General features: G+C 41.3%; 2 protein-coding genes across 2 annotated transcripts in view; both read right to left on the bottom strand.

Annotated features, from left to right (window-relative positions):
• Positions 1-964: 964 nt before the first annotated feature.
• On the bottom strand, positions 965-21,808 carry LOC137887663 (neuropilin and tolloid-like protein 2). The gene is made up of 10 exons (XM_068730792.1): positions 21,266-21,808; positions 17,361-17,417; positions 16,971-17,114; positions 14,206-14,454; positions 13,731-13,778; positions 13,081-13,208; positions 9,903-10,131; positions 6,327-6,440; positions 6,014-6,144; positions 965-2,952 (listed from the first exon to the last, which is right to left on the bottom strand). The coding sequence occupies exons 1-10, from the start codon at positions 21,273-21,275 to the stop codon at positions 2,206-2,208; spliced, it is 1,857 nt and encodes a 618-aa protein (XP_068586893.1). The 5' UTR covers positions 21,276-21,808; the 3' UTR covers positions 965-2,205.
• A 1,330-nt stretch (positions 21,809-23,138) lies between these two features.
• Positions 23,139-24,773, bottom strand: part of itfg1 (integrin alpha FG-GAP repeat containing 1) — a 127,339-nt gene continuing 125,704 nt past the window's right edge. Inside the window, exon 18 of the mRNA XM_068730718.1 lies at positions 23,139-24,316. Within this exon, the coding sequence (XP_068586819.1) occupies positions 24,257-24,316 (60 nt within the window). The 3' untranslated portion in view covers positions 23,139-24,256. The remainder of the gene's footprint in view (positions 24,317-24,773) is intronic.

Raw genomic sequence — 24,773 nt, 5'->3', positions numbered from 1 at the left:
TTCTTAATATTTTCAATACTCTTACCATGAAGTTTTATGGAGTCTGGCTGAGGGCTACCAAACTAAATTTCGTTGTATCACTACAATGACAAAAAAAACCTCTTTTTCTATTTCTTAATATAAATTTGATTTTGGATTAAGTTAATGAATTCAAACTTGTATTAAGTCAAAGTTAAGATACCTCCACTTCTAACTAGTCCTAACTATTTAAGGACACTTTTCATCATCCAAATAAAGATGGGTTTTTTTTATATTTTTAAGCTGATGTTCTGAATGGACTTATATCATTTGACAAATCTTATGTATAATTTTGATCAATGATAAAGTATTTAAAAGTTAAGATATTAATTATCTATCTGACTCATTCAAATGCTGTTCATCTTAATATTGTACAGAAAAACAGAGTTTCATGTCCAGACTGTTGATTAGCTCTTCGTGTAGGTTTTCACCAGCAGATAGAAACATGGAGAACGGTTTGTCTGCAGGTGACTATAATCCCAGCATAATATATTGGTTATTATACATATAGACGACCTTAAGGTTGCTGGGACTCATCTGTGTCACAGAAGACCAAATCATCAGAGCCTGTTCCAGTTTCTGATGGTCACATATTTTGAAAGGGTGCCTTGATCATTAGACAGGACAAAATGCATCATGACAGCAAAGGAAAGGGTGAGTGGAATATGTGAGTACAAGTGAGTGACCGAAAAATAATAATATAAACCTGTTTTCATGTCAAGAGGATCTGCACCATCTTTACGCATTTCGTTTATTGATATTTGAAGCAGAACTGATCATATTGCAACAGCTGGAATGAATCATCCTTACATTGGGAAAATCCAACCTAACCTAAACTACATCTTGAGGTTTACAATAAATCATGCTTAAAGCATCTTTGCATGTAAATAGGCAACTTCTTATCCATCTGCGTGTCAGTGTGTGTCTTACCTTGCTGCCACATCTCCAGCCTAGTGGGGGTGCCATTTTCATCTTTCTTGGTTATAGTGAACAGAAAAGCTCACACAGGGAGGTGAGTAAGCTCTCATTTAATTCAACAGAATGAAATTATACAACCAGTGGGTTAAAATCATAAACAAGTCCCGTATAGGCTACATATCTGTCTCTTCAGGGTAACAGGTTGTGCTTGTTTTTACACACTCAGTTCATGGGGACAATGAGAAGGTACATGTTCTCCTGGTAAGGGTGGGCTTTGGGAGCGGGATGGTTTCTATTTTGATTCAGTCCGGGTCTCACAACCAAACATTTCCTGTTCCATAAACGATCACTCACAGCCGGAATGTCCATATGCTATAAAGCTCAACGAGCAGAAATACTTTTTTCTCTACTTCTTACCAAAATAAGACTCTGAGTCTCTTCATGTGCTCTTCCTGAGGAGAGACTGAATGGAGCGTACCCTCTGTATGTGTGAGGTAACCATGAAAATCACAGAATTATTATAGTAATATCACATCTTTAACATCATCATATTTCTGATCATCATCAACAACAGCAACTCCACCCTCATCATCATCATCAACACCATAATTCATGGACAAGTCATCTTCATAAAATCATCTGAGCAAAAAGATTAAAGAGTAAAAAGCCAAGCATCATCATGAGGCTGGATATATACTGGTTTTAGCAGTACAGTACAGTACACTGACAAAAATAAAGACTCAAATTATTAGAAGACGCACTTTATATCATATATCTGTGCATGTCAGGTGAATAAATCAAGAAAGTCAGTCCAGGGCATCTCCATCTTATTCGCTCCTTGTTTCTGAGTGGTTACCTGGTCTTCTAGGCTCCCAAACAGAGAGAAGTCTGGGTCTGCATGCGAGAACCCTCTTCTTATATGCGTCTTATGAAAAGGAGAGATTAAAAGAGTGTAAAACTGGAGGACAGACAAGATGTCTCCACCCTCCCTTCGCCTTCCATCGCTCAGTATCTTGAAGAATACCAGTCCAGAGAACAGTCCAGTTTTATCCCCTTTTTGATTCTTGGTTCGTATCTGCCAATTTCCCAAACTATCAGACCAGACTTTGAGTGCAATACTTTTAATACTGCTATGAAAGCAAAGGCAGAAGAGGGAAGAGGAGTGATCAATTTAAGATTATTGTGACTCTGTCTACTCTTCTCCCGTCTCTTCTTTCCATAAATGAAATATGTGCGTTCCCTTTCTCCTTTCCTTCCTCCGGTCACCATCTAGAAGTCCATGGACATGGAGCGCTGCTGTGGGTCAACTATGGTGGTACTGTTACGAGCGCTGTTGCCACGGACACTGAGGGTTCCGCAGGCTCCTGCCATCCCCCCGCCGATACCTCCAGCGATGCCACTAGGCCCCGCCATGCCCACTCCTCCCACCATACCCATTCCCCCCGCCATCGCCACTCCTCCCGTTATCCCCACCGCTCCTCCGATCCCTCCTCCTGTAATCCCTGATGCTCCTCCTCCTCCCATTGCCCCACCCATTGCCCCACCCATGGCTCCTCCTCCCACCCCTCCTCCACCACGGCCGTAGATTTCACACGGGATCTCCTCTGTGACGCGATCCTCGATGACCTGCTGGTCGCAGTCGTGAGTCTGTGCGTGCTGCTTGTAGCCGTAGCAGCTCTTCTTGTAGCTGGCGGTGGAGTTGAAAGTCTTCATGGGCGGAGGCTTGGAGAAGTCGTTGTGGTAGGACAGCTCCATGGAGCTCAGGGTGGTGCGGCTGTGCTTCATACTGCCGCCGCCCGTAGCCACCGAGGCCTGCGAGCCGCAGTGGTGCTCGTGGACACAGCGGGACATGGTAGAGGAGCGCCGCAGCTTGTGGAAGCTGTCCAGCTCCTCAGACAGGTCAGCTAAATCTGACGATATCTCCTTGTCACGTAGGGAGAAGAGCTCGTAGTGGGGCGGGTCGAAGACCTCCTGGAAGCCCGCCTTATTGAAAACACCGGGCCTGCGAGCTACAACCTTGAAAAGAAGAAGATCCATTCAGACAGTTACATTTTAGTGATTAGCAGGCCACTAGTTTACACAACATGTTCACAGTAAACATGTGGGTAAAAGTGTGAATTCAAATAAAAACACCTGCTTGGGTTTAGGCAACAAAACCACTTGGTTAAGAGAAAATATCATGGCTAGGCTAAAAATACCTACGGAAACTAAGTGAAAATGTAAAATTCATAACATTAATACGAAAAGCATGTCACAAACATCACTAAAGTAACTTAGAAATATCTCAGAATACTTTGAGACTTAAACACCGGCCTCCTTGTTGAAAGTCCTTTGTTTGTTTGAAATATAATAAGGCTAACAAAGTGGTTAAACCAAAAAATAAAATCACCGTGAAACTCTATGACAGGGGTCTCTAATAGGCGGATTACGGTCCAGATCCGGACCCAAACGCTGTCCTATCCGAACAGAGATGGGCAGTATTTTTATTACTTGTATTTGAAATACATATTTCAACTACTTTTGAGTATTTTGTAATTTGTATTTGATAGGGCCGATAAAAAATCGAACGTAATTTGTAACAAAATACTTTAGAGTGGAGTAATTTTGTACTTAAAATACTCAAAATATTTTCACCACGAATCAAAAAACAGTTCAGGAGTTCAGTCTTCAGATCTTAAAGTTCAACGGATTGTCTGTCAAGGTAAATATTTTATCTGAGTGTGACAGATGTCAACTAGCTTGATGTATGATTTATGTCTGGGTCTGGCTACATAACCTATTGTATATACACATGGTGATGGTTATAATATCAAGCTAGCGATCGATGCTAAAATGCTAGTGACACTAGCATGCTGTCTAGGCTAGTGCATAGCCAGTGTTTAGCAAGTTAACTTATCAGTGGAGTAGCTAGCTATAGGAAGAGGGAGATTGGGAGCTTATATGTTCATGATCACCTTATCAAGAGACAACTGACCATCTAATCTTGCACTGTATTACAAGTTATGCTGTATCTTCTCAATGTGAATGTCATAATGCCATATCACTTACTGGCAGATAATATAGTTCAGTTAGCCAGGCTATGACAGTGGATGTCCATTTGTTAAAAAAAAAAAAAAACAACATTAAATATCCAATTTATTTTATTTAAAAGGCATATTATGAAAGTATTCTTAGTTTTATTATTTCATACATTCTACAGCTGGCCAGGTGGACAACATGTCTCAGTACAGTCATTTATTTAGGCTCTTTACCTGTGTACAACTGGTTTTAATTCTATATTTTGCTTTTATAGTATACATAGGCCTAATGTGTGATGCTATTCATATGTGATGAATATTTTCTTGTTGATACAAAGCCAAAGTGTTAAATCCCATTAATAAAAAATAAATAAATAATAATAAAAAAAAAAAAATATATATATATATATATATATATATATATATATATATATATATATATATATATATATATAAATAATCAATCAAGTTGTTGTCTTAATAGCTTTGCTTAGTTACACTGACATTCTGTGACTGTTCTTCGTTTGTGTGGGGTTCACCAGAGCTTTTTGTACATTTTAAAGCCCAAACCTGAATGCTCTGCTATACCAAATTGTGAGAAAACGGAAAATCCAGAAGAAAGTATTTCCTATATTTTAAATACAAAATACATGTATTGTATTTTGTTCCATTTTCTGGCACCAGTATTTTGTATTTTATTTTAATACATTTATTTGAGGGGTATTTTGTATTAAAATACATTGATGTATTTTTGCCCATCTCTGTATCCGGACCTGGATGTATTACTGATGGATAATTGAGAATTATACATTTTGGCGGAACGCTTCTATTTTAACCTGCACAGCTTTTCTAGCCTTTACGGCACTCTGTCAGCAGTCCAGGAAATACACCGACCAATTACATGCATTGTAAATCATCTCACGTGATGCTACTCAGCCAATCAAATATCTGTATTTTGAAACGCATTGTGAGTCGAGTGAGATTTACACACAGGGTACATCCCAAGTCTCTTAATTGCATCCCCGTTTCCCTCACTTACGTCCTTTCCTTGTGTCTTAGTCCCTCCCACCAGGGATGCATGGAGGAAACCATGCGAGGAGAGAGGAAACGAGGAAATGACATATAAGAGACTTTGGATGTACCCACAGACGGGAGAGACGGGGGAGAGAGAGAAAGAGAGAGAAGTGGGAGAAGTTAGTCGGAGAAGCAGTTTCACATGGCGTGCTCTAAAAAGAGAAAACAGAGCTGTAACAAAGAATGGACGAACTCTTATTTGTTCATTCTTCCTGCTGGCGCTACAAAACCACTCTGTCTCATATGTTTGGTTTAGCCACTACGAGACCAAAGATGAATCTTTTCAGCAAACATACCCACTCCAGTCTGAACTGAGGGCAAGATGATAAGATGTGTAGAGATTGCTATTATAAAGTTGACTGAGACCGTTATGATGTGAAGTTAACAAAAAAGAAAAAAGTTAACTCCAGCCATACTTTCCTTTTTTCATTTTCATTAATTTTTCTAAAATCAAGCACTTTAAGATGCAAGTTTTTCAAAAGTTATTTTTTGTGTATTTTATTTTTAGATGGAGCTCTTATTTTACTTGAAATGAGAGAAAATATATTTATGTATTTCTATGTATTATTTATAATCCATCCAGTTAAATTTGAAAACTGAGAATAATAATTGTTAACATATAATTGATGTGTACTTTCTTTATTTTATTTGATAGTTGTTGACTACACAGAGACGTTGTTACTACTACTACTAGGCTACTACATAGCGCAAGTTAGATATTATTGTAATGTTCCAGACCTTTGCATTCGGATATTTTCTCAATCTGGACCTTTTGGAATTTTAGTTGAATACCCCTGATCTATGATATAGTGCAGTTATATTTGATATGGCATGTAATGGTGTAAAATCTACGGGTGGATTCTGTCTTTCTTCCCCGTCTCCAGAGCAACTAGTGGCCCCACGTCGTCTAGAATCCCACCATCGCTTTCAATTATGTGTTTCTTCTTTCCTGCTGAACAAAAGGTCAACCACAAAGGATGAGCTACCTTTTTCCTTGGCTGCTTCATCTGGACCAGGATGGAAATGATGAGAAGAACCAGAACTATGCCTGATGAGACACCTATGACGGTGCCGTGGGTCTTAGTGATCTGATGAAAAAGCCCCTGAGATCGCTTCTCTGGAGTGGGAAGGGGTGAGGAGAGGAAAGAATAAGAAAAATAAATAAAAATATATAATAGAAAAAGAAAACAAATATATTTAAAGAAAAATAGAATAGCAACCCTGAAAACCTGCACGAATAAATCCTAATTAGCCATAATAACCTCAATTTGTAGAAGTTGACAAAAAGAAGTTGATCACCTTTGCAGTGGTTTTCATCCCACGGGTACACACAGTTCTGAACTCCATTGCACACCAGGGAGTTGTTTATGCACATGTTGCTGTGGCAGAAGAATGAATTGCCTGAACAGGGGGCTGCGGGCAAAAGATAATACATAGAGAAAATGTAATTCAGAAAACAACAGGAAAACAGTTGTTTAACAGTACTGTGAAAAAGACTGGAAGCTATTTTGATGATAATAGCAATAAAAAACAACAATAAAAGATTGATAAATTGGCTGTAGAAATCTGTTGAAGCATGTAATAAAAGACCAGAGGGGTCTAACAAAGACAGTCCATACATCATCTTTTTCTGCAGACACAACATCAGGGGGCAATGAAGGGAGGAGATGGCAGCTTCACTGCACTGCAGCCTTCATGTCAAGGGAGTTTGAGAAACAGGAGAGGGAGGGGAGAAGAGTGGCAAAACTGGGAGTAGGCAGAGAAGAGAAACATGGAAAAGAGGAGAAGATGAAAAGAACGGCAGGTGGTGGGGTGGTGGTAGAAATGGCTTCATGTGGTGTAAGTGGTCAGGCTATTGCCGTGAGACATCCCACATTAAAGTGACTGTTGGTGTGTGAAGGCTGCGATGGCAGAGACAGAGATGACTGGTAATTGATGTTGGCTGCTGGGCTCCAGAGATCGATGCACTGCCAGTCAGGAGGAAGAGCTGCAAGGCTCAGGGCAGATGCAGATGTCTGGGTTTTGGTATAGACAAGCTGGGGCTGGAGATGCTGCGGAAGTCGGTTGAAAAGCTGTGGCATAATATTTTGTATGTGTTCTGTAGTTTATTCCCCCATTGGACCTGAGGATGTGTAGCAGGCCGGCACAACGTTTACTATTGATCATTAACTCTGTGTTGTGGTTGTTTTTCTGCTTTGGTATCTTGAGGGAAAAACAAGAATCAAACACAGATCTCCCATTTAACAGGTGAAAATGTATTAAAACTATCAACTGAGCCACCAGCCATGTTCATTAGTTTGAAGAGAATCTTTATTTACCTTGAACACAAAGCTATATTAGTCCTAGAGATGATACCAAAGAACTTGACTGGTATGATGTCTATCTTAAGTCCAATGCTTTGGTAGGTCAACTAGACATCTTTGTGAAACCATCTCCTGATTAAGCAAAGAGCTGTATGTTTTTGATGCATTCTGTAGAATCACATTTTCACTATGTGGAACTAAAACAGCATTTTATGATCAAATTATTTAGCTATTTTGCCTTTCTCAGGTGTTGACATCAGCAACAAAATTCCAATTTGAGACATAAGACATATGAATCTTTTTCTCTCTCCATTTTTTACAGCTCTTCAATTGAGTCAAGTCCAGCCAATTTTACTTATACTCAAAATTCGAAATCCGAAATCACAGACTCCATCTGAAAAAGCTCAGACAAGAGGGATCTCTCTTCCAGGACCGACAGATATGCAGTAAATGGTGTGTGTAAAAGCAGATCGAAATAACATGACAAATCAGAATGACTATATTAGACTATATTATTATTATTATTATTATTAAATAGATTGCAAACATACATGAAGAACATAGATCCACAACATAGAAACTGAGCCAACCTCCACGGTACCACAAACGGACTGTGTCATCAGTGTCAAACAAACACATCATATTCAACCTGTCTCATATGGCTTGTTCACTCCTCCAATCTGTCCTCAACCAGCCCCCTCTGACTAAAACATGAGTCACTTTCTGAGTCCTGATCACAGCTCAGACAGACTGTGGTCCACTCCACCAGCTTCACCCACTGCTCCGAGGTCCACTGTGATGAGGGCGCTGAGCCTCCACTTCCCTCAATGCCTCCTCTGCCTCAGGGTTAAATCATTTTGACAAAGGGACATGTATATATGTGTGAAAGGGCGTGTGTAATATAGTGTGTGTGTGTGTGTGTGTGTGTTGTGACGGAGCGCCCACCCCATCTATCTCCCAGTGAGCCTGTAGATGGGGTCGCTCCCCTGACACTGGGATCACTTCCAAATCCATCATACGTGTCCCGCTTTCAAAATGTAGCATCTCACAGGGTGTCAACAACGCTTCACCCACTCACCCCTACCCTCTCTCCATACACACACACACACACACAAGCACAAAACTCCCATCTGAACACATACGCACTGTGGGTGTGAGTGAGTATTCAGGAAAGTCTTAATACATCTGCTTTACATGTCAAAGGGGGCTCTGTTGGAAGATTACAGCACATTAAGGATGATGGAGTGCAGAAGGCAAAACTCATCTTGTTCTCTGAGTGACAAAGATTAATGGTTCCCTCTGACCTCCAAGTCAACTCTCAGCCAGTCGATGACTCTGACCAAATAAAGTTTGGGAGGTACTCAAGAGACTTTAGACTTCCCGGAGATGAACTGTGTGATCAGAATTAACGAGGATCTAAATGGTCTTAAGGAGTCTCGGAGTTAAAAAAACAACCCCTGCTGAATATAGAAGGCCATTAAATTCTGACTGCAATGGTTATGGGTTTGCTGAAAACAACATTAGCATTCGCCCAGGGTTTGGGAAGTGTGCAGGAGAATGTGACAATTAATATCTCAGACTATTCAGGCATTTAATGAAAATATTACGGTGAGCTAACAAAAAAACAGTTTCCTGCATGGCATTCCTGCTACTTTATGTGAAACCTTCAACAGCATCTATTAGAAAGTTTCTTCAGAAATGATGAAGCTTAATATATAATTACTTCCAGTAGATCCATTAACCCTACTCAGCTTTTCTTTTCACCAAAACAGATAAATTCCTATTTTCCTGTGGTAAATGGCCTATAATAGGGACAGTATCATGCTGCGACATGCGTATCAAAAATGAGTTGATGCTTTCAGTAATTTAAAAATGCTAGAGTAAATAATTGGTTTCCTCATATCTATGCTCCAAACATGGCCCAGTGTAATTAGCTTTCCATGCTGAAATGACACTTGACACACCGCGTTTGTTAGTGACTACTGACGCAGACAGAATGCAGGACCTCATAAATCAACTGTTCTTGGGTCTGTTTTCTGTGTGTGGGTGGATAACGTCGTGGCTGTTGCAGTAAAGTGATGGCATATGGTGCTTTTGGTCCATTACAGAGAGTTACACAGTCACAAGGGGCAAAGGAAACTGGAACAGAGCTTTTTTTTCTATTAGTGAGCTCTAGTCTTTTGAATTACACACAATTCAGACCAAATCCGCAACAAGGACATGGAATCGGATCACAAGACGTATCAACTTGCTTTGTCACAATGTCATATTTTGAATGAGATACAGGCCAAACAGATAAACAAAGAGTTCAAAATCAATCAGTCTAACACCAAGGATGCACTCAGGATATGTAGTTCTTCCTGTTGTATTAAATTAAGAAAGAGCCCCAGAGAGCCACAAAGAGGAGACAATCAAGTGATAAGCAATAGCATAGCATCAAACCTGTAACATATAATGAATGAAAATTATATAAGGCAAGGCGTAAGAATGACACAATCCAACAGATATGGTGGAACAAGATGGGAAAACAGGGTCACGGCTGAGGTACGTGGTCAAGAAGAGTGGTACTCACGGTCAACAAATGAGGTGAACAGCATGCGGAATCTGCTGAGGCGGCTCTTCTCATCAGCCCACATTCGCACGACTCCCACGCCGTTATCCAGCATCACATCATTGGCCACGGTGCTGCAGAACTTGGCCTTGAGGTTCTCGATGGCGCTGCTGCCATCGTACACGGCCACAAAGTTCTTCTTGCACTCATTAGAGTGTTCCATCTGGTACTCCATGAAGCGCAGGTAGATCTGCAGAGAGACAAGAGATGCAAATCAATGTGGAGGCAAATGAATGACAGAAGTCCACAGCAATCCTCACTTGTTAGCTGTGTAACCATAGCAAGCAGTTGGACTCTTTATGAACGCAAATACATGGAAAATATTACATTACTTTAAATCAGTAAAGCAAATATGGTTTAAAAAACATCCAGACACAGATAATGAAGAGAATATAAAAGATCAAAGAAGAACCCTGTGATCTGCCCACCTCTTTACCAGAGGATACTGGGATAGAAACAGGATAAACAGCTTAGAAGATGCATTAATGGACAATAGAATCAAATCAAATAAATCTTGTCAAATAAAGTTGTGAGGCCAGCACACACCATTCATCAAGAACTTACTACCTAGAAAAATCAGTCTTTGAAAATAATTGTGACGGTGCTGCTCTGTCTTCCACACTCTCCTCTCATCTCTGAGATATGTCTCCATTCAAAGAATGCCCCTGGTCCTGAAGGCTAGTGAGCTGAACCTGCACCTCCTCCGAACATGAGAGAGTCTGGCCTCAGACTGAAAAACCGTCCTTATAAAGTCAGAACTGCTGTGACTGTGATATTCTACTAACTTAAGATTTGATGAAAATATCAAACAACTGACAAAAGTACACCAGTGTGTCTTCCAAATTCAGGAAAAAAAGGTCCTCCTTCCTCACAGTTGTAACTAATAATATTAACGACAAGCCACTTCAGGTAGCGAGCATGTTTAATAGGAACCGGCTCATCTTGATGAAATGTGTTGTTGTTAATGTTGTTAATTACAACTGTGCTTTTGTTACTGTCAAATGTCAAAATGTCTTTTGTGAAAATTGAGATACAACTTGTGTTTGTGCATGTGTCCTGTGTTTGAATAGACCTTTTTCACAGCAGACCTTTTTTTTTGACAGAGCAGGAAAAGCACAGCTGTTGCTAATGACTTTAATGATGGCTCTGTTCTATTGTGTCCCAGTAAGTCCTGGGTGTGACAGTGAGACAGCATGCACAATATATAACAAGACCCTGAAACCGACGCAGCCAAATGGAATTTAGCCATCGTTAAATGTATGATTTACACCTGTGCCTTTCCTGCTGAGGCACATCTAACTGTCTCTGTTAATAAGGCCAACTACAGAGCCTGTGGTTTGCACTTGTCCACACACCAGCCTGCCGTTAGTTAGCCTAAACACATAGTAGTGTCACATTTCAACCTTCAAAGTAATTACACAAAATAATGTCTCTAAATTGTTTGAATAAGTCAGCAGTAATTACATGATAAGAAAAAAAAACTTAGATGAAACTTCAGCACATTTAGCTCCTGTAACCACACAGCAGTTAAGGAGCTGCTCTTGTACTGCTGCTGAGTGTGCTGCTCTGCTCCTTCTGCTTCGTTGAGCTAATATCTGGCTCGGCAACTCGGTGCTGCTGCTAAATTCAGATCCTCTTCACTGCTGCCTCACACTGCACACGCAGCACCAGTGAAATGACTGTGGAGACTAATCTGTGAGTGTGTGTGTGTGTGTGAGAGAGAAGTCAGGTAGAGCATGTGTGCGAGTCATGCGTGGACATTTACATATGTATGCATATAACATTACATATGGGTGTAAAATGTGTATAGGTAATTGCTTACAGTACTCTGTGACAGTATATTATGTAATTTGTAACTGTACAGGTACATCTGCTGTTTTCATTAGATGTGCATGAATTTGTGTGTGCATGCGTGTCATATATTGTTGTGGCGAGTGAGTAGTATAGGAGCGCGCTGATGACTCATTTAGTCATGAGGCAGAAGCAGAGCAGCAGTGAATCAAAGCTAGGCAGTTTATGGTTGTAATTTCAATGGGGTTTCAGATACCCACTCATAAATATCAGAATTTACGAGAACACATAACTGGGCTTTCACTCTTGGCTTGAAAATGTACTTATGAATCTCCAGGGCTACATTTTCTCAATACAATCTGCCTGCATTGCTTTTTCCCATGCTGCCTCTCTGTGTATTTGCACTGTTCATACCCATTATGTGTTAAATTACAATCACAATACAGACATGGCCACTGGGAGGCTTTGTTCTCAGTGACTGGAGAACACAACTGTATGCTGTATGCATTCATACAGAATATGTGATCATACGAATACGAGTTCTCCATTGAAACACTCACTGACAAACTGAAAAGGAATGATGATGTTAACATGTAGAACAGTGTCAAGGACAGACAGATAGTACACAGGGGGGTTTTCACTATTCAGACAATTCTGAGCTGTTCTTCAGAACATCTCCCCAATTCAACTATTTACACTGCAAGACTTCATGGTTCATTTCTAAATTATTTCACATCAGATTTCTTATTTCGGGTGACTATTCATATCTGGGATAGACTGCATGTGTCAGCAGCTAGATGATATTTTGTATCACTTGTAATGTGGCCCAGCTTTGAACAAAAAAACAACTCCATGCAGTTTTTCACCATTTATACTGATTACAATAATTACAAAACAATTTTACCAAAATAAACATTCTGCTTTAGAATGTGCTCAGAGGGATGTGCAACAACACATTTCAGGGGTAGTGAAATGGTAGAAAATAACTGAGAGCAAAGTTGTAGATGATTCAGATGTAAAATGTCCTCTAATATTGTTCAGTCTTTCAGTGGAGCGAGTGTCTAAAACAAATATCCCTCAAAGATGAGATGAATAAAAGTCCTTGAATACTTGAATATATCATGAGTTCTCAGTGTGTTTTAAGAATTTATATCATAACTACTTTGAGTATGTTAAGGCGTGCGTTTGTGAGCTATTTTGTGCTTTGAATTTAAGTCATCCAAAGAGTCGTGGATCGATCTCTATTTCAAAATGGATAATTCTCAAAGTACCAATCATGGGTTGAAGGATTGAATAGAAGCAACACATGCCGTTATTCCTGATGACTAATATGGTCCTTTATACTGACCTTGGACTGAGGAGGAGCCCTGATGGTCCAGATACAGTCCAGAGCATCACCAGGCTTCACTCTCTCTTCATCCTCCACCTGACTGGAGCGAATAATCCCATCCCATCCACCGATTTCAAACTGACAGTCTGTACAAAGATAGAGGAAATAAGAGAAAGAGAGATGTAAAGGACAGAGAAGGTGAGAAAGGGGTCACACGAAAATACATGAGAGAAGTAAGACAGAAAAAAGAGTGAAGAAACAGAGAGAGAGAGGGAGAAGAAAGAGCAGAAGATAAAGAGGAAAAGGGGTAGGATGAGAAGAGGAACATGGCAGACAGAGACAGACGAAGGATTTTATTTAAAGAAGGGAAGGATTTAAGGTGGAATTGAAGTGAGCACAGCGGATTAGGACAAAGGACAATAAGAGGACAGAGGAACAAAGGCAGAAAGATCAGGATGAAACGGGTGTGTGTTCCTTCATGTGTTTAAATGTGTGTGTGTCTGTGTATGTACATCCTCTCACTTCATGCACAATTGTGTGCTTGTCAAGGTACATTTGCACATTCAGCATTCACGTCGGAGGCAGAGATCGCCTCCAGTAAGCTTCTGAGCTAAAAGAGCTCTTCAAAAAGGATCGAACACAAATCGGCGAAATACTGAAGAGCTTACCTGGGATGGGATTTAGCAGTCCGCCCACGTGCAGATGGAAATCAGGGTCTGAAATGATAAGATTCGGGAGGCACATTACTCTCAATCCACACGGCAGAAATGGATAAGCAGAGAACACAAGATAAGATTCCATTAAGCCGGGCCAGATGAAGCAGAGAGGGGTCTCTTTGAAGCTAATATCTGTCGCCTGATGGCAGACACTGATTTCTAGGAATATTGGGTTTAGATTCAGGAGGTTCTGATGTCTGCTGTAGGGCAAGAAAAGTAAAGGAAAGAAGGCTATGATATCTTTGGAGATGGGTGGATTCTCCCCTATATTTAGGGAGACTTTATAAAAACAAATGAACCAGATCTCGTTATTTACATATCTAACCGAAAACTTTTTGATGCATACAGAAATCAGGTTAAAGAATCTGAGATTGCATTGTGGAATTATAGTATATTAACTGCCAATATACAACTTGGGTGTCCCTACCTGCAATGAAGGTGTACTTAATGCGGAAGCCCAGGCCTTCCAGCTCCTCGTCGCTGGTGAACTTGATCCACATGAAACGTCCCGTCGATGTAACCAGGCCCGGGTTCTTTCCCCCACAGAAGCGATCAATGAGCGGCGAGAACCCAAATGGCCCATCGCGGATTTCGATGTGATCGAAGCGGCACTCGAATGATGGCTCGATGTAGTAATTCTTATCAAAAGCTAGCTGAATCCTTTGTCTAGGAAGAGCTTTGGCAAACAAGGGAGTGGGGAGAGAAAGGAAACAAAAGGGCTAAATCCACGACAGGAATAAAATTAAATCTTGCTTTTGCAGGACAAAGAAAACTCTGGATGGTATTTGAATGCATAAAGTAGAGTCAAATATGAGTTAATCTGGATTTTGAAGTTGAGCACTCGGGCTGTTACTTCGAACCCCTCAACTGACTGTGTGGAGAGAAAACTTTTTTAGAAGACTGAGGCAAAAGGTACGATAGGTAAGTAAAGCCCCTTTTCAAACATGGAATTTATGACATTGCTGATCTTATCCATCTGTTAAAATGAAGCCTTTTTGTCATTCATACATAGCTGACTTTTACTGTATGTAAATGTTCCCTACAGCTTTAATCAGCCATTAATTATGGAGCATCATTTTTGGCACCTGGAGCATGAGAGGAAGCATGCAGCACTAAAGAACAGCACTGAGTTAAAATTAATATAAAGGAAGGAGAGTTTTTTGTCCTCTCACAGGCTGCCTCACTGATGAATATTAAAATGTTTCTTGCCATTGTAGTGACTAATGACCATTGTGAGCACAGGGGATGCTCACCCCACTTACATGTACTTCACATGTTCAGCGTGTTAGATAAACCAAATGAAGTACCTGCTCTGCCTTAACTTCCAAGTAAGATTCTGCCTCGATGCTCTCCCAAAACAGTACATCAAAAAATCAGATTAACATAGATGTTTGACCTAATTAAATCACCCTGACTTTATTTATACTTTGGTTTGTGCTTTCCAGTTGTGGTTGACAGCATTATAAGCACATCCGCATCTATGAACGCATGAGAGAGCAGAACAAGATAAACACTATCATTTTCTTTACATTTAACATAAACACAAAGGTACATATCCACATATGCATGCAGAATGCACAGAAGCATCTAAGCGCACACATGTACACAAGCATGCACAAACAGAGACGCAGTCTGATATGTCAGCACTGCTATCTCTCAGTGAGTGAATCCAGAACATTGCAACCACAGCAGGAACCGCAGTTCACAAGTTCACCTGTCATGCAAATCCACAGAATGTCTACATACTGCATGGCCAGAGCTCTTCAATACCATGACCCCCACACACACAGAGGAAGTATTTAACAAGGGCAATTCATGCCTGCCTTGGGGGATGAATACTACTAAATAAAGATGCTGAGGGTGAGGCTCTGAATCATCTCTGGCACGGAGAAGCCGACCATGCCCCGTTAGAGAGAAAAAAAAAAGAGGGCAGTACACGTGTATGTTACAGTGTGCGACTGGATTTGTGTCTCTGTTCTTGCCTTTGAATTTGAGCCAGAGTGTTCTACCTTTCTGCTTGAGCGGGCAGCTTGTACGTCTGCACTTCCTGCTATCAATGTGTTCATTCCCTGGTGCGCTGAGTCTCATTCTCTCTATATAACTTTCTATCTCTCTTACACACACACACACACACACACACACACACACACACACACACACACACACGCAGCACAAATTACACAGCTTGACACCGAAGGAGCAGAAACTTCAATCACGCGATCTATTGAGCTGATGAACCGGGGGACATGACATAATCAATGAGTCTTACAAAACCACTAATTATGAGTGCCAAACGTGAGCATCTCTCTGTCTCTGAGAGGCAGAATAAAAGGCTGAATATGAATATGACTATGAATATGCCCATTCAGACCAAATAATGTCAAATGATAGGTTCCGTCTGTCGCCTTGCAGACCCACTGCAATGTACTCCTGCACACACCAGTAGGCTGCCTGGGATGGAGTCAGGGCTTATTCATCAACAACAGGTCTGGGCTTGGTTTGTCCACAGGGGGAGCCCTTGAGCCATGTGTGAAATCTCTCCTCCACCACAGCGAGCCAGTACCACACACTCGCATGAAAAGATGTACTTTAACTTCATGGACCGTTCATCAATTTAGTGTGAAAACCAATCAAACAATATCCCAGACCTTATCTCCTATAGCTGCTAATGATGCTACTTGCATTATGTCTCCCGTGCGGCATGCCACCAGATTACTGATGGATGTGGTATTTCTGGTAAACACTAAAGCGTTGACAAGGGCACCAGCAATTCAGCTATTTGCCACCGAAGCTCAGCTTTGTAGCAGATGTTCATCTGTTTTATGTTTCATTCAATAGTGAAGTCTGCTAGCACAGCCTGCCAATAGAGATGAACACAGCACTACACTGATTAGGCCAAAAGTCAGGGGCTACCCACAATGCGCCACTCTCCATCATTTTCAAAGGGTTATATCTGTGGGGGTGAAACAAACTCAGGATGGCTCATTTGAAAAATGTCATGCTGATTGCCCGCCAGCGAAGGAACAGAAAATCCAATAGGGGCGAGGTTATATAAAACAATGTCAGTCAGACTAATGACATTCACTGAAGAAGGCAATATGCTGAAAGGCGGGAAACTGTGTCAGCTGTTCTGATGACAACAGCCATCGAGCAGAAGATGAAGTGCTCAAATGAAAAAGGAGCCTGCTTTACCTTCCAGAATATAAACACACTCCTTGTTGGGCGGGTAGGTGTTGGGGTAGTTTGGCGACGTGAACACCCCGCCATTGATGTTGCGGACCCACGTGCCACAGTCGTTCTGGTTGGGGCTCTGGCCGCCATGTTCGCTTGGGGAGTCTTGAAGCAGAAAGGCAGAGAACAGACGGACAGATGGGTTATTGAGTCAGGGGATCAATGAGGGAACGATTGGAAGGGAGGGAGAGTGGAGGGAGGGTTGGCGTGCGCCAGAAAAAAAAGGGCAAAAACAGGCAGGGAATAGAGGGAGGACAGAATTAAATCCTATGATTCAAGTGGAGATAATGCCCCTTATTCAGGGGAGAGACAACATTCATGGTACAGAGGAGCATTTGAGCTGTGGCTTACCTTTAGTTCTCTGTGCCAGAGCGAAACCCTCTTCTATTAGAAAGAAGAGTATCCACGCTGCAAAACGAGAGATAACACATTAGTCACAGGTGACATAATACTGCATTTATATCCTCATGTTCAGAAACGAGAACATGGGAATCCATTCAACAGCCACAGAAAAAGTATGCGTGTGATCGGCTGCAATAGTAATTTCACCTGGAATTGACGAATATTAAGTTAAATATAGATCTATAATATTTTCAAGTGAATCCCTGGTTGAATTGGTACATTTAAAAAAATGTATCGCTGAGGAAATGAGAGGAGAGCTGTGAGGGGAAACAATCATAAGGTATACATGCATGTCTTTGTAATACTAGTATACATTCATGATATAATTATATCACTGTCAACACTAAAGTAAAATATTTATAGGATAATTAATATAGTTTAATATTATGGTTGCTGTAGCATAAAATCTAGTTGCTGGGGAACTGCAGAGACACTTGCAATAGTAGTAGGTTAGTCACTGCTGTCAGAATGAGCACATGCAGAAGCAGTACTACCACTGCTAGTAGATACAGCAGGATTATTGGAGGTAGTCAAAGAAGTAATAGAACAGCAAGTGTGCAGAGGGAATTGGCTCTCCGTAATAACAGTAATAGCAGTAGTAGCGGGAGCAGCAAGAAGCAGCTCATTAAAGATAGTTTTAAATCATCAACTTTCATCCAAACCACAAGACTCCAACCTGCTAATCTGCGGCCTCTAGGCACCAGAAACTTGACGCATTACCAGAAAAAACAGGATTACAGGCTCCAAGGCTTACGGCACCGATGAGGAGACAGTCATTTGGGCAGAGCATGCACGGCTGCAGACAATAGGTGAAATATGTTTTATTACAATGATATCTGCACTGAGGGCGAGTGCGTTACAGCTCCTGACACTGTCTTCCTCTGATAAGCCAATGTAGACCCGATCCCCTCTGAGTTCATAATAGGTTGGCCCGCTCACATCGAATTAGATTGCGAGCGTGAGCCTGGCACGTTGCATAATGGCACACAGGAAGGAGGGATGAAAGAGAAAGAGAGGGAGAGAGCAGGGAAAAGAGAGAGAGAGAGAGAGAGAGAGAGAGAGAGAGAGAGAGAGAGAGAGAGAGAGAGAGAGAGAGAGAGGGGTGGGGGGTCTAATGAAGAAGGATGCATGGTTAACATAAGCAGGGAACACAACCGCACCAATGAGCAGGCATATTCGAATGGACTCGTTTTGAATTGCACACGCACGCGCGGCCCCCCAGGCTCTGGGTTCCTCATTACTTGCATCTCCATTATCTTGCAATGAAGTATCCTAGGTGGGAGGATGAACTACCACAGGCACATTTAGAGAACAGACCACCCAAACAAACTCAAGAACCAAATAGATGCTGCAGGCTCTCGCCAAAGCTTTTTTGTTTGTTTGTTTTGTTTTTTACATTATAAGCCAGTCATTAAATCATGTAGATAGCAGGGACACTGTTTACTGCTGCGGCCCTCAACGAAGCTAGGAATCTTGTCATCCTTTCAAATGCTTTAACAAACAATGGTTATTTTACCTGTAAGAGTTACAAACCGAGTAAGAGCTGCCTCAAGCTGCAGTCGAAGAAAATGTGTATCAAGCATATCAATATTTAATCATCTTATTTGGCAAAAGTTGCATAATTAATGCAGGCATTTGTAACATATTTTGTAATATGAATAAATCACAAGCTAAATAGAGTTGCAGCCATTGTCACACCAAGATTACAGCTTGTGAACGTTTACAAAAACGGATGATGAATGACAAGTTATTGACAAAAAACGTCAATGAACAGGCTTTCCAAAAAGCATCTCTCTTAATATCTGCTGCCCCCCTGTCGATATACTGTATATACTGTAGGTTGGGTCATTCATGTGCAGCTGAATTCCTTAAAAGAAATGTTCCCGACATTTAAATGCTTCGTCACATCCCACTGAAAGCAGTTTTATCTGACCTCTGGTCATTTTACAGAAGAAGGAGGGGAACATTTGCCACGGGGTCAACCCCACGATTCTAGGTCACGTCGTTTCATTTTTACATCACTTCTCACTTCCTCTTACAAGCCAGATTGAGGCTGTATTGTGTTTTTTTCCCTCTTGAAAAAAAGCACAGCCTTCTGTAACACAGGACTAAAGAGGGTCGGTGCTGATATTATAGAGCTGATAATGTGGGCTTTTGCTTTATCCTATCTCCCTTTAATCTATATGCCGTTAATTACAAAGACTAACTGTTACGTCTACAAATCAGCTACCATAGACTTTAGCTCATTAGTAGCCTATAAGCTAACCGCTTAATGAGGTAAAGAATGGGTCCACCGTTAATCAAGACAGTAAAGATAGTAAAGATAAAGCTTCATATTCCAGGTCCATAACATTACTTTATATTTCGTCGGGCGATATTTTAGATATGTTACAGCTAAAATTAAGAATGACGCCATTGTGGTATGTGACAGATAGGCTACACCTGTGGTCACTTGCTAATTAGGCTATCATAAGGCCAAACGGTGCACATATTAATAGTTAGGCAAACTATCTAGTTAGCCTGAATAGTGGGCTAGCTAATGGTCCACGAACACACACTTTACATATGTTTAACCCCACGGCTAGTTACTGCAGTAAACTGTCCACACCTGGCACCGAGAAAGCTTCACTGAACTCAAGACGTGTTGCAGCCGTGTGCTGCGGCTGGCGCGTGCCTCAGGTGTTGATAGCGCGAGACAGCGGCTGGAGCCGGACAGCATGCGGTACGCGCGCACACGACACCGTCTGGCTCAGAACTTGGGAGGAGAAATAATCCATTGTGGGACCACAGTTACGAGCCGTTTGAAGCGGTATGAGCCGCTGCATATTTAATTCATAATTTAATTTTAAAGAAAATATTCGAAGAGAAATGATGGCACCTATATGCAACAAACGCGCTTCTTTTTGGGGCCACATTTCTGAGGCCAGTATATTGTGACAGACACGATGTTTTTGTCAGTAAGATGAATGTAGACGGTCAAACTGACCGCTTATGGGAAACACGCAATGCTCCCCGGTGGACTTCAAATAGTATTTGACCTTTGCTGTCCATTTATATCATGAATCACAAATAATCAGATCGCACCCACTAGCTGTACGGATAGAGACACACCTCGCAGCGCCCAAACTGCTGAACCTCTCTGGTCCTGGTCCCCGTTTTACATTACGCTCAAATGACCCATACAGGACCATTAGATTGATGGATCCTTTTTTTCTTCATCATTTAATGACCTGTTCAAAACTAACATGAGACGTTTTAGGAACCATTTGTTGTTGGGCTATTTTAGTTTATTTGCACACTGTTCAAACCAACCAGACGAACCGGTCTGGCTTTTGCTGAATCTTAGAAAATTGGAAGCAGACCAACAGACGCGGTAACTTGAATTGGGCAGTCAGTGTTTAATGGCATGTCGATCAGTGGGGCGGGCAATAAAAAAGAAGATTTAAACAGGCACGAGAGGGCAAGTTGATACCATAAAGACCAATACAATAGACAGAAAGAGAGGTGTAGCAAAGAGCGGTGGAAGATTAGTCAGTTTTGTATTTATTTACCTGTTAATTATCGTTCTCATTATCAGAGAAATGCATTTAAAAAAAAGATGAGTAAATCTAAATCTGTTCTGAAGCTGAGCCATAGTGAGCATTTTTTTGTATACTTTCATGCCATAATTGCTCTGGACGTGTTGAAATCCACATCACCTGCAAACAAAACATCCTCCGTGCAAAAAAAGGGAAAAAGGGTAAAGAGGTAGATACATTTAATCCAAGCTTTAAACAAACTGTCGATTTTCTCTGCCCAGTGCACCGGACCTTGACGCGCATCGCGGATTCTCGAGCGGCTCGTGTCCAACTCACCTCTGTGCATTTCCTCTCACGGTGTGATTCCAAACCCAAAAGCACCTTTCACTAAAAACGCCCTCCTTTTATGTCCATTTTAGAGGTCCACGGGGCTCTTCACGAAATCCAACTTTTCTCCGACAACCGTAAATCCATTGCGCAGAGCCACGCTCCAAGGAGGGAAGCGGCACCAGGCTCCTCTTCGGATCAATGGGTCCTGCTGCGTTTGGCTGGAGAATGAACGCTGCTGTGAGCCTCTCAGCCGGGCATCGTCACCACGAATGCAGCTTCTTCCAGCGGGACTACGATGGAGATGGCATGTGGAGGATGGACTGATCCAGGCGGGCTGACGCGCTCTAGGAGAGGCAGGTATCCAAAAGACGCATATGGATGGATGGTGTATGGAGAGAGACAGAAAGGGAGAGAAAGAGAGAGAGAGAGAGAGAGAGATGGGGGAAGAGTACGGAGGAGGAAGAGGAGGAGGAGAGTCTGTCGCTGTCTGCTCTCCGTCCGTGTCTGAACTTAGAAATGCTCCTGAACGAGGCTCATTTAAGCCGTGGGCGCTGTTTACATCAATGAGTGGCTTGTCACGAGCATACAGTCAAAGTGCACACAGTGAAGTAATCCCGTTTCCGGTCGTTTCTTTCAAAGTAATCCACACTGTCAAACTTGTTGCAACAAAAAAAATGTGAATTCTAGAAATAATGCAGATACTCAAAAAAAGAAATGAATACATTTGCATATTGCATAAAGGAAAACGCTGGATAATGTGGCTTTTATTCAGATAAAACAAAATACAACAAATATTTTGTCCATGAAGTGCTATCCACCCACTGTTTGTAGCCCATTTTTTTGTGATGAATCAAGGTCTCACATTGCGTACAATATTGTTCTTGATTGTGCAATAGTGTCCAATGGCTTCTCCAAAAAGTAAAGTTTCTCTCACCATAAGAAGCTGACAGGCTGGCACGCTGCAACATAAACCAGCATCTATGCACTAAACCAAAGGTGTGGATATCAAATGTAATGTAATCAATATATGTGGACACTGATTTCATCTTTATTTTTGGGTTCATTTATATGAAATATTGCATTCTTAACGAGCAGTAGGATCCCTAAACGCTGCTCGATTATAATAAGAAAACATACATGTTCAACAAATCACTCTCTGTATGGTTTTGAAGTTTAAGTTACGAAGGTGGAAGTTTTTTTTCTTAGTTTTTTGTTTCTATGCTTTTGTTTTTGAAGCTCAATCATCTCGTTTCCGGTTTAGTTCGGTCTCTCTCTGTCCAATTTAACACAGCGTTTAGCGTGCACGCCTCCTCCTTGCTTCAAGCCTCCCCCTCTCTCTCTTTCTCTCTCTCTCTCTGTGTGTGTTTCCCTCCCAGCAAACACACACACTGGAAGATATTGACTGTCAATACTGTATGTATTGATCCCCCCCCCCCACCCACATGTGCTTTGCATCAGTTGTGATCAGCTTAAAGGCTTCCAAACTCTCATCTGCCATGCCGGGAAGGTTTACTCTCCCCATGCATTATTTAGCAGGGTGGGTCCTGAAGTGGGGGTGTCGGGCCCAGAGGGGTGCTCAAAGGGGCCCTTTGGAAAATTAAAGGCAGCTTAATTTCACTGCTGCTTCAACTCACTACACATTTAGATAATGAGAGCATATGAAGATGATCATTTTCAGTGTAAATGTCCCCCAAGCGTCCCAGCAACAAAATAAACAAAAGATGTTCCCAGAAAGGAAGTTTCAGGGGGAAGAATTCTTAGAAGTGGTGAATTAAGTGTTTGTGGCATAATCTTATTATTTCACTAGCAGCTTTAAGGAGAGTGCAATATGAAAAATATATATATTACGTGTAATAATACACAAAGTAAGCATACAGAGTTAATTTAAGCAGGAAAACCTTTATTCTCAACCTCAGTAAGTAAACACATTTAGTAGCTTGAACATTCATTTGTAAAACAAATCGCCAAAATTAAATAAATTACATACACCCGCAATTAATTATTAGTTTAAAAGTGCAAACCGCTTGGAAAGGCATAAGCTCAATCTAAATATCTGAACACACTAAAGCGCTTTGCCGGATTAACTTTATAAAAAATAAAAAAAGACAACTTAAATTAAAACCACGTCTGGAGTAAACTGTGCCTTATTCAGCAGTTGTAAATGTGACCGGTTTGTGAGATTTGCTGAGCAGGAGCATTAGAAATTAGCGGGATGCAACACAGAAACTCTTTTTTTTCTTTTTGTCACTTTGATGACACACTGTGATACGATCAACTGACAAAAAGACACATTTGCACTCAGCAGACCAGAAGGCAAATCTTCATGTTTTGGTGAGATTGGTAGCAGAGAAATGTTCCACAGAATCATAAAGTTGCGTGTGTCCGTATCGTGTTCACTTTGCAACCAGTTGCTGCTGCGGTTGCAAGGCTGAGATTGATATCACAGAATGCAGTTCAGTTTATGTTCACAGGTCATAAAATCTGAAAAATTTCTTAACTATATCTCAATAAAAGGAAAAAGACAGACACAGATTTCAAGTGACATTACACATTTTAAACACTCTGTGCCAAAGGTGCTTCCCTTCCAGTGAATAAACAAACAAACAGCTTACAATATTGGCATCAATTGTCAGACGTTTCAACTGAAATCGGTGTCATATTTTCAAAATGATCCTCTAATAAACACCACTGATCATCATGCTACAGCCGGTCCAAAGAAATCCCTGCTTTATCTCCATTAGGATTTCCCCGTGTCTCCATGGCCTTGTTGGAGCTCCTGTACATCTAACACCGGAATGAATAAATGAAATTAAACATAAATATTTCACATCTGACTGAAGGACTGAGAAATATCAAAAAGAAACGTTTTGGGGCAAAAATGAGGATCCTTTTATCGGCCCTTGAAACAAGACTGAGAGAAAATGTGTGTGTGACAGGGGAAGGAGGGTGAGACGTAGGCGGAGAGAGGACGATCTCCCATGATGCAGTTCTCCTCCTTCACATGGCATCGAAATGGAAGCGGTGGGCTTCCTGCCTCTTCTCCCGGTCGTCCGCTTTCTGAACACACACACACACACACACACACACACACACACACACACACACACACACACACACACACACAGAGAGAGAAACATACACAGTCAAGGGTTTGTGGTCTAACTTCATTAAAAAAAAAGATCTCCTCTATCTTGATTTAGCTGCTTCACCTGTTGCACATTTAATAAGCAGCATCTTGCGTTTAAGGTTACGTTGAGTACCGGTAACGTTAGCTGACGTTAGCTGACCGGTAACGTTAGCTGACGTTACCTGTTCTTGGGAGAGAAAATTGATTGATTGATTTGTTGAATTAACCGACAGACATGTACAACTGAATTTCTCCACAAAAAAATCACCAGTTAGTTGACTAATGGACTCAGAGGGAGCAGCTCTAGTAAAGTTATCCAGTTAAGTTGAGTTAAGTTATGTTGGCTAGCTCCCATGTTGCTATTTGAGTGCAGGATTTAAGTCAGCT

This window comes from Cebidichthys violaceus, unplaced genomic scaffold, assembly GCF_023349555.1.
Source record: "Cebidichthys violaceus isolate CVI_PGR_0920_01 unplaced genomic scaffold, fCebVio1.0.p SCAF_5, whole genome shotgun sequence".
NCBI classification, from domain to species: Eukaryota; Metazoa; Chordata; class Actinopteri; order Perciformes; family Stichaeidae; genus Cebidichthys; species Cebidichthys violaceus.
Note: the sequence above shows the minus strand (reverse complement) of the source record. Positions and strands in the feature narration are given on the sequence as shown.